This window comes from Tauraco erythrolophus, chromosome 22 (genome assembly GCF_009769465.1).
Source record: "Tauraco erythrolophus isolate bTauEry1 chromosome 22, bTauEry1.pri, whole genome shotgun sequence".
Classification (NCBI taxonomy): domain Eukaryota; kingdom Metazoa; phylum Chordata; class Aves; order Musophagiformes; family Musophagidae; genus Tauraco; species Tauraco erythrolophus.
Genome location: NC_141486.1, coordinates 2042401 through 2060144, shown reverse-complemented (window position 1 = coordinate 2060144; position 17744 = coordinate 2042401). Strand labels below are relative to the sequence as shown.

General features: G+C 49.6%; 1 protein-coding gene across 1 annotated transcript; it reads left to right on the top strand.

The window, feature by feature from the left end:
- Positions 1–608: 608 nt before the first annotated feature.
- LOC104375733 (ectonucleoside triphosphate diphosphohydrolase 2) lies at positions 609–12528 on the top strand. Its single transcript, XM_009982150.2, has 9 exons — positions 609–746; positions 2919–3036; positions 4703–4853; positions 5588–5735; positions 6921–7148; positions 8242–8514; positions 9393–9488; positions 10424–10558; positions 11621–12528. The coding sequence occupies exons 1-9, from the start codon at positions 633–635 to the stop codon at positions 11849–11851; spliced, it is 1494 nt and encodes a 497-aa protein (XP_009980452.2). The 5' UTR covers positions 609–632; the 3' UTR covers positions 11852–12528.
- The last annotated feature ends 5216 nt before the right edge of the window (positions 12529–17744 follow it).

Sequence of the window (17744 nt, the reverse complement as noted above, 5' to 3'; positions counted from 1 at the left end):
CTCCCTGCCACAGCAAAGACCAAACCAGCCAGAGTCTCCTGCGGGTGGAAACCCAAAGGTGCAGATGTTTTCCTGTCCTGGGTGCTGCCTGAGAGTGAACGAGGAGGCAGGAGCTGTCTGAAGGAACCCAACCTGATGGACCCGTGCTTGCGGGGCAGCGCCCCAGGTCCACCCTGGAGCCCTCAGATAGAAAATAAACCCAGCGCCACGGAGTTTCCCCTCTTCTGATTTTGGCAGCTAGCACTGCCAGGTGCGGAATACCAAACGGATGAGTTTTGCCTGCTTTCTGCTTATTACACAGCTGAGTTAACCTCACATTTCTGTTTACCTCAACGCTGACACCTGGGGCAGTTTCGAGGTTGCACCGATGCCTTTGCAGAGCTAGCACTGGGTCGGGCATGAAGCTGTCATCTTCTTTATTGCGTGGAGCGATGGCAGGGAGAACCGCCTGGTGCGTCGCGGCTTGGCCCACGCGCTCCTTGTGGTCCCTGTGGCTTGGGGCTGGGCTGAAGTCAGAGCCTGGCCCCAGCTCCGCCTTTCTCCTCTTTTGAAGGGTTGTAAAAAGCAGCCGCCGTCAGTTCGCTGCTCCGCCGCTTCCTCCTCCGACTCTTTGCAAAAGGAGAAGGCGCTTCATGTCTTGGCGTGAGCTCCTTCCCCCCTGGCTGGTGATCGTAGCGGGACTGACGGGCATCGTGCTCCTTTGCGTCTCCACTAAAGATGTGCCCATCACCCCTCTCAGGACCAAGGTAAGGGTGTCCGTCTGCCCGAGGGGCGGCCAAGCCGGGGGTCAAGGCAAGGGGACCTTCCCCTCATCTGTGGGGCTGCTTCCTAAGGAGAACCTGCCTGGTTCCTTGTGCCAGCCGGGCATTTAAATGAAAACCTGGTGTGTTTGGTGGCTTTTTACATTCATTGCTCTACTGGCTCAGTTACTAGCCTGAAACAACAAACTGAGGAGGGGACTAGAACGACACTGTGAGGATGGGTTCCCCTCCTTCAACATTCTGTAGCTTTTCAAACCAAAAGCGAGCCAGCCCGTTTGGCTGGTCAGGGAAATACAGGCTGGATGTGGTCCAGCAGAGATGCTCACCACAGGGTGAGGAGAGGCAGCCCGTGTAGGGACCCCAGGGACCAGTGGTGTCAGTGGAGGGAAAGACTTAGGTCCCTGTTCAAAGTCAGTAGGAATTTGGCCCTGAACTGCTGCTTCTGTCTTTGAAAAAAAAGAAAAATTGTCTTCCGTGCCTTTTCCTCTTCTGTCCTCCCTTGATTTTAACCAAAGAGCCAACCTGCTCTACGCAGCGGGGTCAGATCCGCCCGGTGACTGGGGGTTAATGCCCCTCCGCTCTGCCTCCCGGTGCCTGGCATGGAGGCGAGATCCGTGGCACGCTATGGTTTACTCAAACAGAAGTAGGTTAACCTGCACTTTTAGAGATACTACCCCTCCTCCATGCTCCCCTCAGAAACAAAATGGGATTTAAAAAACCCTTTATCGCCCCATGATCTGCCCTTCCCTGGAGCTGAGCTAGGGCAGAAACGCAGTAGTCCCTTCTCCTCCCTTGCCCTCCCAGCAGCAGTCTCTCATTTTGTGAAGGAGGAAAAAATCCAGGTTTCTCCGTCGATACTATCCGTTTCTTCCTCTTCTGCGGCAGCTGACATGTCCCTGCGAGAAATACGAGCTGTCACTCGAGTGGGAGGATGCCAGCAGGCTCAGGCAAGAGAGCTCCATCCTCCTTCCGCATTTCTGCTCCAGCTCCAGTCCCACCAGCTCCCGGTCGAGACGCTGTGTCTGGTGTAACCGGGAGCTCCCAGGAAGGCAGCAGCCAGGCTCTGTCTTGTGCTAAAACCCATCTGATGGTGTTAACATCAACCTCTCAGGAGGTTTCTCCTCCCACTTAATCACAGCTACAACTATTTCTGTGCAAGATACAGCTTAGACCACGCACTGCCACATACCTCCCAGATCCCACAAGTTTCTTTCCTGTCTGTGTGGGAGATGTCCCAGTTTCAGGTCACGTAACGGGGGCAGAGGAGGAGACCCTAGGCTGGCACCAGGGCTACTCTGAGTGTGGGGACATCCAAAAGAGCCACAGAGCTGTGCTGCCGGGTACCCCAGCACCTCTCATTTCCTAACCCTACATAGGAGGTGCGGCTCAGGAAGGCTGGTCAGCAGCAAAGAGACCAGACACTGGGCTGCAGAGACTGAGAAAGCCCTCAGCCTCCCTGCCAGGCAATAGGAGAACTGTCAGTGGACAAAGTTTGAGAAATCTCACGTTCGTTGCTGCTGTTTCTGCTAAGACATTATCTGGGTCTCCCCAGGGCTGCTGCGTTGGACAGTGTATGTGCTGGGTGGTCCCAGCACGCTGCAGCTCCCACCGCTCTGGCACGCAGGGAGCCAAACCCAGCCCGTGTTGCACCATCTCTGCTATGGGGCGTCAAACACGTGTGGGAGTCTCGGGTTCCTCAGAAGTAGGAACAAGCCACAGCCCTCCGATTCCTGCACAAAACTTTTCTCTCTTTAGCAAACCAATCCAGCAGCAGTTTGAGTCCCAGAGAACCTGTATAGTGCCATCTCCCACTGCTTCAGGACCTGTTTTTCCTGAGCTCTGGGTGGCTCAGCTCTCAGTGGAAGCCCTCCACCTGATTTCAGGCACAGCCACAGAGCATGCCACTGTAGGTCTGAAATATTTCTGGGTTTCTCCACTCCTGCTGCTCCTCATGTATATTCAGAAATGCAGATGGTTCTCTATAAATCCACATCATCTTCTGGCTTCACCCTTTCTTTGAACGTAAAAAGCAAACTCAAACACTGCAGCGCAGGCCCATGGGTTACCCAGAATACCTACGTGATGCTGAGCAACCCTACCATAACAAAGCAGCATGAATTCAGTGGTGTTTATCCAGAATGTTTTGGGGTTTTCCAGTATGGCATTGTTCTGGATGCTGGCCCATCCCGCACCATCCTGTTCATCTACCAGTGGACCACCACCAAGGCAAACAAGACCGGGGTGATCAGGGAATGGAGCTCCTGTCCCGTACAAGGTAAGGTGCCTGATTCACACTCGGTGGTGTGTGCAACTGGCATGGGATGGATGGAAACCTAAAGATCTGTGCACGGACCATGGCTGCAATTTCCTCAGCTCCTGTATCATCTAGCTGTACACTGAAATAGTGGTGACAGTGAAACACGGGCAGCTTCTTCTCAGCATGGGCAGAGGTAGCCATACACAGTGGACATCAGAGCACCCAGCAGTAGCAGCTGGCAGGTTTTTTGGTCCGCTGCAGGCAGGGAAGGACAAAGGGGCTGGTCCTGGTGTCCACGTGGATCGGTGGCAGAGCCAAGGCTGCTGAGCTGCTCACCCAGGTGAGACAGTGAACAGCAACAGGGGCAAATTTAGCTGCAGGGTGACTCCTGGTATCTTCTGCTTCCTCCTGACTGTACTCTGGGTGGTAAGTGGTGTAGCACCAGGACAACAGAGCTGAGAAGACTCCAACCCCTTACATGAGGTTTGACACCAGGAGTTTAGTTTGAAGTGTGATGTTTTGGAGAACATTGGGGTCTTCCTCACTAGTTTGGATCGGTTTGGCCCCACCAAAGCCAGCTGAAAGGGTTTCATGCACAAATGCTCGGGGTTTTCCCTCCCTATCTCTCAATCTTGCTTTGATGCCGAAGCCCGATTATAGCAGGATGCAGGGAAACCCTAAACTCTCAGCAGCAGTGTGCTGTGGGAGGGCAGCTGCACGACAAGCAGGGAAGAGGGTTTGTGCCCTTGCAGACTCTAAGCAATGGAAACCACACACAGAAGATGCAAAAAGGGCTCCCTGAAATCTCGTACACGTCCCTTGACTGCTGCCGTGTTCACTGCCTGAGTTATAAACAGCGACTGTAGCTCGGTGCTTGAAGACTTATTTGAACCTGCTGCTGCAACGGTGCATCGGCAGCAGCAAGATGTCCAGGCAGGTCTCCCTCCCAGGTGTGAGTAGTCATTCTTGGTCTGCAGTATGGTCACAGCCTTTGAGTGGCCATGGGCAAGCTGCAGCAGCTCAGCCCTGCACAGGGCCCAGGAGAGCAAAGCACGTGGTGAGGGAGTCACACAGCTGGGAAGACGAGTGGGCCAGAGATGGGGAAGTGAGGCTTTTCCTGGGGAGTAGTTCAAAACCAGCATTTAAAACCCCATTGAATCTTGGTGGAAAGATGAGTCAACGCTTGCACACAGCTTCTCTCTGCACAGCACCAGCTTCCTCTAAAGCAGAGGTGTCTTGCTTGCAGGAGTGGGGCTCGGAAGCCACCTCCGCCAACACAAGAGGAAGTGGCTGGAGGAGAGAGCTGACACATCAGCCTTGGCTCTGTTTGCACGCCAGTGTGTCCTTTTGCTTATCTTTTACAGCGGCTAAAGCCACATTTCTTCCTCTGTGGGCTGAGAGCCCCTCAACTGTTGCAGCAGTCGTGTGGCTGATACACGGTCAGTTATGGGATGCCTCAGCAGCAGAGCTAGGGTTCTCTTTGCACCGTTTGGGATTTACATACACGTGCTGTTTTGCTCCCTGCACCATATTTAACAGGACGGCTGCCTGGAGGAACTCCTTCATTCTGCCTGACAGGTCCTGTCTTTAACCATGCCCTAGGACAGCAACCTCCTGGGTAACAGCTCTCTCACTTCTCCCACATCTTTCCATAGAAAATTTCATTCTTTCCCTTGGTCCTCAGGTCTGGGAGTCTTCAACTACTCAGATTCTCCTCAGAAAGTAGGGAAGAGCTTGGAGCCATGTTTGAACTGGGCCCAGAAGGAGATCCCAGCAGAACAGCACAGCCAAACCCCCCTCTACTTGGGAGCAACATCCAGCACGAGGCAGCTGAAGTGAGTGAATGTTGCAAACCCACCCCCAGAGATCAGCACACATCCCACGGACCGTTCTGTAAATTCATCTCACCTTGTCTGCTCTGCAGTGTGCCTCATCCCATATCTGCTGGTCAGGTAAACCTTCTTCAGGTCCCGATGGACTCGAAGGGAGTATGGCACAGCTGTGTCTCCATGCTGTCCCCCTCAAGCAGCCATGAGGATGACACTCTTGTTACTGCTACCAGTCAGTGTAAAGTCTCCTTCACAATTAGGGCTTGGGAAAACATCTCTCAGCCTGGAAGCTGAAGTGTTTCCAGTCTATGTGACAACCCCCATGGGCATGCAGGGGTGCTTCTTGTCAGCAGGTCAGGAAGATCCACCTTATCCTGCACACTTTTGTGGACCCTGTTCTCAGTCACCTCATTACTGGGGCCTTTATCTCCTTTTAGACACAGGGGAAAAGTAAGGTCTGGAGGGGCCAGGTCAGTGGGGCAAGGCCACAGCACCCCTCAGTGAACTCCAAAATTCTTGAACGGTGGCACAACTGCTCAAATCATCCCCCTGCTGTTCTTGCCCCCAGTGCCATGAGAGAGGAGAGGGAATAGCAGCAGGAGTGGGATCATCACTGTGTCGGTGTGCTACTACCCGAAACGGGGAGCACAGGAGAAGCCCTGCAGCTGTGCCCCCACTGCAGGCTGCTCCTGGCCATGCCCTGTAACAACAAATGTGCCTTCTTTTTCTTTTCTGTTTAGCCTCACCCATCCCACCCTCTCTGACGGTCTCCTTGCAGCCCTGAAGTCATCCCCCTTTGACTTTCATGGGGCACAAATCCTGTCCAGTCCAGAAAAGGAAGCGTTCAATTGGGTTGCTGTTAATTATGTCCTGGAGAACTTCTTCAAGGTAAAGGACAATCCTGCCTGGGCAGTACAGAACTGAGCTGAGCAACTCCTGTTAGCAAACAGCCACAGAGACATGGGGAGGGATCGTTCGAGCCCTGTACTTTGGACAGTGCTTAAGCACAACTTCCACTGTCTTTTAGAGAAGGCAGGTTTTATCCTAACACCAGCTGGCTGGGGGGCATAAGGTGAGATGGTTAAAACTAGGCTGAAAGACCAAACCTCTAATATAACCGTTCATGGACTTGAGATTTTCTGGACAGCATGTCCAGGATGCTCACACAGATAACACCAGACAGCCTGGCCCTGGGCTGTCAACAAGAACTCCACTGCCCCGAGTCTCAACCCCACTGTCAAACAGGCATTGCTGCTATGTCTGTGGGGTGCTGTGGGCTTGCTACTGGAGTCCAGCTGTCCCATGGGACATCCTGTGGATGGTGGACAGAGAAGCAGAATCTTTTGCTGCCGAAGCAAAAGCCCATCAAATTTCCTCGCATTGAGACAGTAGTGAGAGTGAGTACAGCTGGGTGTCCCCAGCACAGGGGCCTGGTCTGTGTTCAGAAGGCACTCACTAAACAAAAAGAACACATTTAAGTTTGCTTGCTCTACCCACGGCTTCTCAAGCCAAAGGGTCTCAGGAAGAACTCAAAAGGCAAGAGAAAGGTGGGTTAGACAGTTATTCCACGTCAGGGAAGCGAAAGGCAGTTCTGACAACCAGCAGCAAGCTTGTGCTGCTTAGGGAATTGCTAGCCCTGCTGGCAGCAACACAACCTCCCCCGGCCAGGGACGCAGCACTTACACCCACGTAAACTTTGCTGCCTGTACTGCTAACTTCAGCATTGCCAAAATCAGTTCTGCAAGACAGCAGGAGATGAAGCCACACCACCCTCTCCTCTCCCCTGCATCTACCTGCAGAGACCAGTCCTTGAGCGGCCATCCAGGGCCCGATTTGCTCTTGCTGGCTGTGGAGAGCTCTCTGTGCAGATGACAGTGCTGGTATAATGGCTCCTCTGTTCCCTCCAAAGCCACCAGTTCAGCATCCTTATGTCCTGTGGGGAGGAAAAAAAAAGTTAGGCTGCACTGCACCAGAAAGCTGCTCTCTCTCTCTCTGTGCAGTAATGCTCACATCTGACCATGACCTAGATGTAGAAGTCTTAAGAACTGACCTCTCTGGTTCTTTTTTGGCCAGTACGACTGGCGAGGACAGTTGGTCCCTTCTGGGAAGGGGATGGCAGGAATCCTGTCCGTGGGAGGAACCTCAGCACAGCTCACTTCCAAGGTGGAAGAAGGGAACCAGGCACCAAAAGAGGGAGTGAGGCTGCAGCTGTACGGACAGACGCACAACGTGTACACCCATCACTGCCCCTGCCACGGCGTGGACCAGCTCCGCAGCACGCTGCTCTCTCTGCTCATTCAAGTGAGTATCTGCCAGAAAGGCACTTGCACAGTTCCTGGATACAATATCAACCCTCTGCACTGAATGACAGATGCATTAGGCATAGATGCCAACAGGCAAAACGTCAATCACTGCACTTAATAGAGGGCATCTGCATATACCTAAAAAAGCCCAGTGTATTTATCAAACATACTCCGTACGCCCAAATTGATGCCCTCCAAGCAGACACACAGACACCCATTCCAGAGTTTCCTACTCGCAGCCTCTATTTGGCTCCTTACTTAATACATATGAGCACAAAGTTGCTCTCCAGTGGTGCCAAGATCACCTTGAGGGTGGAATGAGGCAAAGACTCCCCTCAGTTCCTCTGAACTGCTCCTCCATCCTGGAAAGGGAGCCTAAACACCCAGGAACCAACTGCAGCCTTCCATTTGGGGTATTTCTGTCCTTTGCTGACTTTAACCCTGAAGCAGTCTTTTAAAAGAGCAATAGTTCATTTTGAAAAGATGCATGTGTTCAGGTTCTTCCAAACTTTGTTTCACTTGACAGGGAGCTGGCAGGATCTGATTCAACTCAGGAATCATTTTAGTCTCCACCAAAACTGATTTTTTTCAGAAATAAACTACTCACTGCCCATCCACTTGCCTCCCTACAAACAACACCTCCCCTTATTTGATGCCTGAACATCCCATATGGAGACCCATTTCACCACAGTTATACTGGGGAATTCCTAGAGATAAGAAACACTGATTCTTGAGAGGCTGAGCCATCTGGAAGGCAGACCAGAGCAGCCTCTTGCAACTAGGAAGAGTACAGCATTTATTGAAATCGTGTTTCTGGCCTAAGGAAGAGCAGGTCGGGCTGGGTCTCCTCTGCCTCCCACAGCAGATCCAGGCATTGCAGCTTGCCCTGAACTCTGCAGGAGCTGGGAGGCTGCACCAGCCTTGCAGTTGACTAGCTGAGACCAGGCAAAGCTTTTGCAGCCCGAGTGCTCGTTTACAACATTGTGGTGCCAGAGGAAAACTGTTCTTTACTGTTACATTTTCCTTTATGAAGCCCTGGGATGCCAACCTCCTCTCTTCCTCCCCATGTCTGTTTTATTCTGCCTCTCTAGGATCAGAGAAGTGCTAAAACTGTGTCTAATCCCTGCTGGCCCCTCGCCTACTCCCAGAAAGTGCAGCGGCATTCAGCACGTGCTGGGCGTTGTGCTGCCAGTGATGACACATCGAACATCCCCGGCCCTGAGGAGGTCTTCAACGTCACCGGCTCCAGCAATCCCACCGCCTGCATGAGACTTGTGCAAAGCCTGCTCAACTCTTCCTCTTCCTGCAGCTTCTTCAAGCATTCCTTCAGCAGTATTTTCAAGCCCCTCCAGACCAGGTTTCTGGTGGGTTCTCGTTTACACTGCGGTAGGAATCTGGTATGGGGAACCCATAAAATGAGACCAGTTGGGTCATTAATAAATACAGTGGGAACAGCCACACTGTGCCCTCTGCTAGCCAAGAGAGCCATGGCTAACGGTCCATACCCAGTGCCAACGCTGTACACATGCTCTCCTGCCCTCTCCCCGTCATTTGCACACAGACATTCAAATATGGATGTCAGGCTTCCCACAACTCACTGTGGTAGGGCTTTCATCATCCACGTCTCAGCAATGTCTGCTTGTGAGACAAACTTTGGGGTTCCACGGAGCCATCAAGGACCTCACATGAGCCAGCAAGAATAGGGCAGTCAGGAGCTGTGTGCTGAGCAGGTCTGCCAACACCAAGTATGTGTTGAAGCTGCAGATCCTCTGCCACTCTGAGCAAGCTCCACCACAACCATGCTTATGTCTGAGGCCCTGGACCTAGTGTCCTGAGTCACTGGGATGTTAAGGCAGGACCATCTCAAGATCTCAGGAGAGAGCTGAGTGTGTTTCAGTGAAGGAATGCAGAAGGAGGAATTTCAGAAGCCTGCCCAGCTCCCTGCTCCTGACAGCCTCCCATGGGCACTGTGCTGAGAAGCAAAAGGATCAGCCTACTTACCCAGGCAGGGCCAGGAAGGCTGCTGCATGCAAGCTAGAAGCAGTCCTCTTTCCATCTCCAGACCGTACCAGATCTGCTTGTTTTCCTTGCACCCATCGGAGGTGTTGTCACCACCACCGCGGACGCGGGGCAGGGGCACCCTGGCAGCGCGCCCCACAGCTACGGCCGCTTACTCTCCTATAGGCACTGTAAGGATGCAGAGCACCATCCGACCCGATGGTTATTTCTGCTGCTGTTGTAGGTGATTTCTGAGGCCATGGACTTCATGAGAGAACACGTACCCTCTCCCGACTTGGGTCAGGCAGTCAGCAGGCTTTGTGGAATGTCCGTCAAAGAGGTAACTGGAATAACTTAGTGGGCAGGGAGAGTGGGAAGCAAGGAACAGCCTGTTGTAAAAGCCCATGGGGCTCAGACTGACAGAGCCATAACTTACTGGCTCCCTCAGGGAGAAACTTGGATTTGCCTGGGTTTTGGGTTTGTTTTTTTTTTTACTTTGAGGAAACAGGCTCCACTTATTTTCCTTCCTCTCAAATCCCAGCTGCTGCTGGCAACATCTGGGCTTAATTAAATGAAAAGCCACAAGTACCTTTTACTGCATATTAAGGAGTAAACAGGAAGGCTGTCTACTCACTCCTGTCCATCACCTGGGTCTTCCTGTTATCCTCCTCTCCTTGAGTGCAAGGAATACATCCTCTCAGACTCCAGGGCCTTTCCCACTTCACCTGGGCCCATAGAGACCAAACCAGGAGGAGTTTGTAAGTTCTTTCCCTCAGTTGGTGGCTTCTGAGGTCACCCACATTTGCACCTACACTGACTGAGCATCCACAGTAACACACTGGACAATTTCCACAGCCTTTGCTACTAGGGTAGCAAAGCCCATGAGCAGTTCCCTAAAGCTTTCTCTTCTGGATAGAGGAGGAGGATCTTGTTAGTGCTCCTGTTGAGAGAAAGGCTGCAGCATTAGCTCAATCTAATTAGAGAGCAGAGAATCATCCCAAGCAGCTCACCTGCAAGGCAGCTGTAGGAGACCTGGCTGCCAGTCCTGCTGCTCTTGCAACTGCCTGGTCTGTAATAAGATGGGAACAAAGGCACGAAGAGATGACACAGGTTCTCAGACCACAAGAAACACAGTTTCAGCCTGCACAGGACACAAACCTCCTCCAGTCCCACAGTCAGTCCCAGAGCAGGAAAGGAGAGGTTACAGCAGACCTGACATTCAGCTACTGAGTATTTATTTTTTTTTCCCCCATCTTCTTTTGGAAATGACACCAGCTGGTCAAGGTGTCCCAAACAAGCCTGGATACGCTTGCTGATTACTGCACTGTGTCTGCTTTCATCTTTCATCTCAGTACAAAGGGATACACGCTTGACGTTGACGGGTCTGTTTGGACCGCATTCCAGAAGAAGGTCAGTTACCTACCGTGTGGCATTCCCAATTACAAGGTAGAGTCGGTTTTAGTAAATCCAGACTGTCTCCACTCCTACAAGCCCTAACCAGCTAGGTTTCTCCAGCAAGATGTTTTTGCAAAATAAATTCACGATTGTGATAAGCAAGAAAACCTGTGTCAGAGAGTTAGAGATTCCACTTGTCCTCACTGACCCCACTGAAAAATAGATAGGTCAAAGCCTTATCAGAACCAACACCATCTTTAAGAGTCTATGCCCAATAGGGAAATATGGTTTGACCACTACTTAATGCTGAAATTAAATTAAATGCACTTAAAGGACAAAGTGCTGATAATATTTCCTGAGTGAAAAGATGCTGCCTCACCTCTTTGCAACCCCCTTCATACTACCGAGGGTTTATAACTGGCTTAGAAGGTCTTAAATTTCTTCAGGATCAGGAACCCCTAAGAAAAGAAGGATTTGGTTCAAGTCCTCCTCTTAACAAAAAGAACAGAAAGCCTATTCCCAGACCTCTTCTCAACTCACCAGCAAAGGCATGGTCCCACCGAGCAGTGCCACAGTGGTGGGGTTCAGTCGGCCCCATGGTGATCATCAGACTCAAGCAAAGTGATGAGGTGGGCGCAGGGTCCAGCCAGGGAGCCCACTCTGAAAAGCCAGAGATGAGCTACCTACAACACAGGTCTGAGGTTCAACCAGGCAACAGGGCCAGAGACAGAACTACCCACAATGTAGACCTGAGGTACAGGAGAACCAGTCAAGTAAGCAGAAAGAAGAGCACATTCCCACAGCACAGCTCAGGAAAGAGGCAGCTGCCCAAGCCAGAGCTTAAATGGAGCTCCCAGGCCCGTGGGCAAAGGGGGTGGGTGGAAGGCCCAGGTGAGGCTGATTAGGGCGACTAAGACTTATTAGTGCACCTGGGGCACTGAGAGTGGGAGAGCTCCTGATTTCAAGCCTAATTCTTGGATCAGTCTCAAAGTATACAAGGCCTTGGACCTATGCACAGAAACACAGCTGGGATCTAGGCTGTCTCTTTCCTTTCTGACCTCCTTTTTATTTCAACAGATGGGTGACACATCATCTGGATGGACTCTTGGGTACCTGCTGAGTCTGACCAACACCATCCCCCAGGACAGCCCAAGGTTCCTCAAGGGGATTGAACCAGGGGTCTGGTCTTTGCTCCTCATCCTCTTCGTCGTGCTGCTCACTGGGTCTTTCATGCGCATCTCGTACCGAGTGATGGTCAAGGAAAACAGCCTAAGTAACAGGACCAGCAGTGTTTTTGATGACAACTGACAGTCACTGTGGGGCTCAGTGCTCTTGCCAGAGGGCAGTTAGTAGGGTACATAGAAAAATCCCACAGGTGTAAGTCACTGGAGGATGCCAGTGCAATTTTCCTGCAAGGCTCCCAGAGCCTCAGTGCCTTATTTCAACATGCTAGCACTTGCACCACTGTACCTTAAGACAATGGATCCTGCTCTGCAGGAAGCCTGGGATTCCTGGTGGATGGCAAGCTATCCGTTCTCCAAAGGAGAGCAGCCTGCACAGACTTTGCTTGGACTGCAGCTGAGATTACTAGTGTCGACCTAATGAAATGATACCTCTGAGCAGGCAGGCCCTGAGCTATTGTAAAGTTAATATTGAATATTCTGTCTAATCCGGAGAGGTGGTGTGTGAAAAAGGTGCTCTGTCCTCTTCTGTACCCACAAGAGAGATGACACCTGCAGTATTGCCACCAGTGAAGACTGGAGCAGCAGTAAAATATAATCAGAATATACCAGCCAACTTGCTTCCATTTTCTAGAGAAGAAAGCAGGTATTTTCTGCCTGCTGCTACTGATCTGCTTGTTCTTCCACCTCCGTGACAGTAGCCATGCATCCATTCCAGCAAATGCTCCTGCTGACCAAGAATCCTTCAAAAGCAATGGTTTTTAGTCTTGGTTGCTACAAAATGTGCAGAGCATCAAAGGAGAAACAAAGGGCACAGATAGGCAGCTGAGTTCCTGTCTCTCAGCTGAGTCATGGCAATACAGGGTTAAAATTGCCAATTTAAACTCTTTAACCAGGACTTAAATTAACCCATTTCATTTCACATCCACTAAAATCGGGTGCACGCTGTGCTGAAGTTCACCAGTTCATTCATTTGCACTGAACTCCTGGTCTCGCTGACTCTGGAAATGGAGCATCTCACCTACTACTGTCCTTTGAAGAAGAGCAGCTCCAGGAACAGAAGCTTTCCGAATCGTCAGCCCAAGGACTGGCATATTAGACTGCCACCAGAGTTACTTTACAACCCAACGCTCAGGATTCCTCTGGCTGTCGTTCCAGCTCCTCTGGTCTGGGCTGTTCTGCTTGTCTAAAAGATGAGGTGCTGTACAAATTCCTCATGTTCTTATGAAGAAAAGGATGGATTCAGACTAACACTGTCCTTTGACTAAAACATTTAGAGTTCACTTCTCGGATTGCTTTAGAGGCTTAAACACACGGGCTGTTAAAAGCCTAAGGGATGAGTGTCTCCTACTCCTTTCAGACCACTTTAAACAGAAATTTAAGTGCTCACAGATGCAGTGATGTGCCTTGCAGGATTTTTAAAGCTACCATGGCACCAAAATCCTTTCAAATCTGATTAATCCCTTGTGCTCCCAGCTCATATACAGGACACCCCCCCTAATGATATTGGGTTATTCATAAATTTTCAAGCCTATTAATGAAGGTTTGGAACCTGTCAGTCAAGTCTGGAGGGGTGTGGAGACAGATTTAAACAAGCTTCATATTCATTTCTTTGAGTTGCACGTTGGATATTTTTAATTATATCATGTTATTAAAGATGTTTTAATAGACTGTCTGTGTTATTCTTGGCAAGAGATCAAAGCGGGGGTTTTATTGTGAATACAGAGTGTTCCAGTGAGGAGGATGGGGGATGCTGACTTCGCCTCTGTTTACTCAAGAGGTGTTGTGCTGCGTACTTTCGGGGTACACAGTGAGAACCCCTGAAGGCACTTTCTTCCCAGTGGCAGGCAGGCAGAAAATGACTTCAGATGACCTGGCTGCTGGTGTTGAGTTGATGAGAGATGTGTCTACGTCTTTGATGTGTTCTTCGCTCAAACCATCTGAAGGAGGTAGGAGGGATTCAGGCAAGCCTGCGTAGGAAAAAAAAAATGAGGTTATCAGGGAGTCAGCGATATCAGGGAAATTCCTGAGACTTCATTCCTCTCCCACTTGGAAATGTAATCATTAAACAGAGCTCTGGCACTGTGACCTGTCAGCACAGGAGACCTGTGGGATTCCTGGCTGAGATTTGCAACCTGCCCAAGAAGAATCCTACCACTGTCAGAAATGGAAATAAGCCAGTAAGATGCCAGGAACCCCAGGAGTCCAGGTGTTCTGGCCTGCTCAGTCATTACACCTTCTTGATTTTGAAAACTAGATCACAGGGTCCAAGAGAAAGGACATTGAATGCAACTTCCCCAAGCTCTTGTTTAGAAGCTTTGGGACTTCCATGCAGATAGTAAGTGAGCAATTAGGCAAGCAGCTCAGCGTGTCCTCCTGACACTTTACTTTTGCCTCACATGTGACACTGAGCTGTACTGAGTGATGGCACGTGCAGAGGGCCTACCTTGCCCCATTAAATCCATGACACTTGAGCCACCATTTGACATCGAACCACCGCTCTGTGATGTGAAGACAACCCATAACCACTTGATTTAGAGCAGATCCTAAACTCTTGAGCTAAAAGCTGCTGTTTTTATCAAAGGCACAGTGAGACATTTCGATAGCTGAAGTTCTTCCTTCAGTGGTCCACACACTGCAGGTGGCAGCTCTGCTCCCTCCTTTCCCGTCGCTCCTTCCGAATAGTGCCAGTGCTGTCTTCTCCCGCAGGCAGGTCATGGAGGCAGGCAGGAGCAGGCATATCTGTTCTCATACGATGAAGGTGCTGCCCATCCCGAGCTGCAGCCCCCAGCAGCCAGGGTTACCAGCTGAACTGGGCTTGGAACGAGCACTATTGACAGTGAGTATCATCCTCTTTCTATCTGGCAGAAAAAAAAACCCACTTATAGATGTATATACTAGATGATGAGCTAGACTGGTATTTTAAAAGCCCTGAAGTGTGTCATTCAAAAGGCCAAAAATAACAAAATTGAGAACTTATGAGAAGAATGGAAACTAATAAAAGTAACATATTCCTTTCTCCCAGCTCTCTGTAGAAGCAGCTCCTTCGTGTCAGCACCACATAACTTCGCAGAATTAATCTGCAGATTACCTGGACAGCAGAAACCTGCTTAAAAGGAGATTCTCGATTAACTCACTCACTTTGAAACGAAGATGCTTGCAACCCTTTGGTTACAATGCAATTGTAGAAATGATTAATAATGAGGATTTTCTAACTGTCCGTAAATTCATGTTCATGCACAGCTCCCTCGCTTCTCACTCTGGCTGAACCCTGGAAGAGCTCTTCTGGCAGATAATGTCTGCTCACGTGTAATTGCAGTTCTGCTGCTGTCAGAAAGTATCAATAAGAAGGAAATCAAAAGTATTAGATGTAAAAACAGACACAGAAAGCACTTTCTCTATTTTAGCTCCAGAAATACAATAGGTTAGCTCACCTGCTGCTGGCTAGAGTGGCTAAAATTTCATTTCAACATGTTTGTAGGAGTATATTGGCTCCTGTCTTTCTTCCAGTTTATGCCATTTCCAAAGCATCATGGATTCCCAACTCAGATGGGTTGTACTCCCATGAATCCCCGATTCAGATGGGATGTACCAATGAATTCCCATGAAAATTGAGAGAAATAACGTTTTATTGCTTGCAGTCCTGTTCTGTAGCACAAAGCTCACCACCACAGGACCAGAGTCGGTTGTTTCTTCTCATTCTGACATCCCCAGGCTCCCTGTGGCCGTAGGAGAGAGACCTACACTGAGCCTTCATGTTCCTCTCAGTACCTGGCTGTACCCGAGGCAGGGCTGTACAGAGGTGTTGCTTTTTGAGATACAGGTATTTCACTGGATGCTTATGGATGAATTAGTTCACTGGGATTTCACAGAGCTGGACTCTCTACCAGGTGCTGTCACAGACTTCCTAGGTTACCTTGGCAAGTTGCGAGGAGGTCACGCACGCTTCAAGGACTTTCTAAAACTTGTCATACGTCTGATCTCCAGCTCCCCATGAGTAACACAGTGACTGTAACTCCTCTTCTCCTTGAGATACTGTCCTGCCTGTGGAGATAATCCGGTTCAGTGGTGAAGGGAAGGCCTCTGGAAGAGCAAGTGTAGAAACCATGTACAGCACCAGGCACTGCAGTACTTATTTCAGTTGTTTGGGGCTGTTATAATAAACAATAATGAAATAACTTGAAAACCACAACCAGGTGGAGCAAATCCAGCAGAACATGGGAGGAATGCCTTTTAGGATGGCTGGATTTAGAGAGCGGCCAGTACATTGTTATTTTGTTCTTATACCATGCCTATGATGATGTATTTAAATATCTTCCAGAGAAGTAGGAAGCCATCTGATGTTTATATCCTGCCTCATGGACTGTCACTCCTACTTCAAGAGCTAATTCAGAACACACTGAAGTAGATGGAAATGTTGTTGGAACCCGAATGAATACTGGGATCAGTAAACTCCCGATTTTTACCACAGGTCTCTTAATATAAAAGTCCTTTCGTAACGCCTTCAAACCCAGGCGAGTCAAAGTGTTTTGACGTTTTGCAAGTGCAAACATCACCGTGTACTCGTACGCAGTGGAGACCAGGCAGAAGAATGTCCACTTTGGTGCCTGCTACGCCCTCGAGATGAGATATTCTGGGCCTTCTTGCAGTAGGGTGCTTTTAGATCCTCTGTTCAAGTCAGACAAACACAGAACGTAAGCTGGTGCTTCCCCGAGTGTGTAATGCCAGGAATTAGTCACAAGAGGGAGGCTGGCAGGACAGCGCCTTAAGCCTTGGGAAATCTCCAACACAGCTAGTAGCTGGTCCCACCACAAATCAAATAAATTAGCCAGCAGGCTTGTCTGGAAACTTGTCAAGGAGACTCCTGATGTGGACACAGATGAAAGACACACTGCAGTATGGAGCTCTCTATGCGTGGGATGGGAAAGCAGCTCTACTCAGTGATTTAAGAAGCTGCAGCATTAGTGGAAGAAGGCCTTTATGCAGGGAGACAGGCAGTAGTAGCATGGAGTACAGATGAAGGCTTTTTTGGAAACTAGAGAGAGAAAGAATAATCCCTAATAGGAAGAGGACTGCACTGGAAATGAAGAGGAGGTTTGAGAGAGATAGAGGAATGATAAAATCAATTTTTGTGTGAAGGAAAGCTTATTTTTGTTCACAGCAGGGGGTGTCACCATATGTGCACCTCATGATCGAATTAGTCACCACTCCTTGGTGGAAATTCTCCGGAGAAACAGATCTGCGAAGTGAGAAGGCAATACCTATAGGACTCGTCGCTGGACAAGGTACAGCAGTGGAGCTGTGGAAGCAAATGAGGGAAACTTTACAGGAACAGTGTTCAAAGTTCACTGGTTGTAAACATGAAGAAGATATAAACTGCCAATTAATGTTGGACCTTACATCAAGTAAAAGCTGGTTGAGCGTTACCTTCTGTTTCATGGTAATCACTGACAATGTTTAAGACTCTCTTGAGTGCAAGCGTTAAAGTGACAGGCCCACAGCCTTCTGAACTGAGGAGCTCAGTGGAAACCATCAAACCAACTGGAAGGAGTTCTTCCACACAGCTTGAGGTTAAGCTGTGGGACTCATCATGACAGGAGGTTGTTTATGCCAGAATTTTGCATGGCTGCAAAAGGTGATTAGATAAATTCATAATAATCCATTGGGACTATTAAGCAAAAAGTTGCTTTGTGGCTAAAGAGTTGCCTGAGCCACCTGCCACATCTGTCTATGTTTGCCCTGTTCTTCTTTGGCAACTGCTGCTGATCATTAGAGACGAGATACTGGCCTGCATGGACCTGTGGCTTGACTCCACTCAGCTGCTCCTATTTCTCTCAAGCAGGAATCCCACAACTGCACATCTCGCTCACCAGCCTCTGGAAGCAACCCCTCATCTTCAATAACTTCAGTCTCTCAGGAGTAGTAATTTCTAGAAAACAAAGTATTGTTTATCCTTAGAAGTAACAATCAGAAAGATGAAAATGACAAAAGGTCTGCACACACCCACGTCATACTTCAGT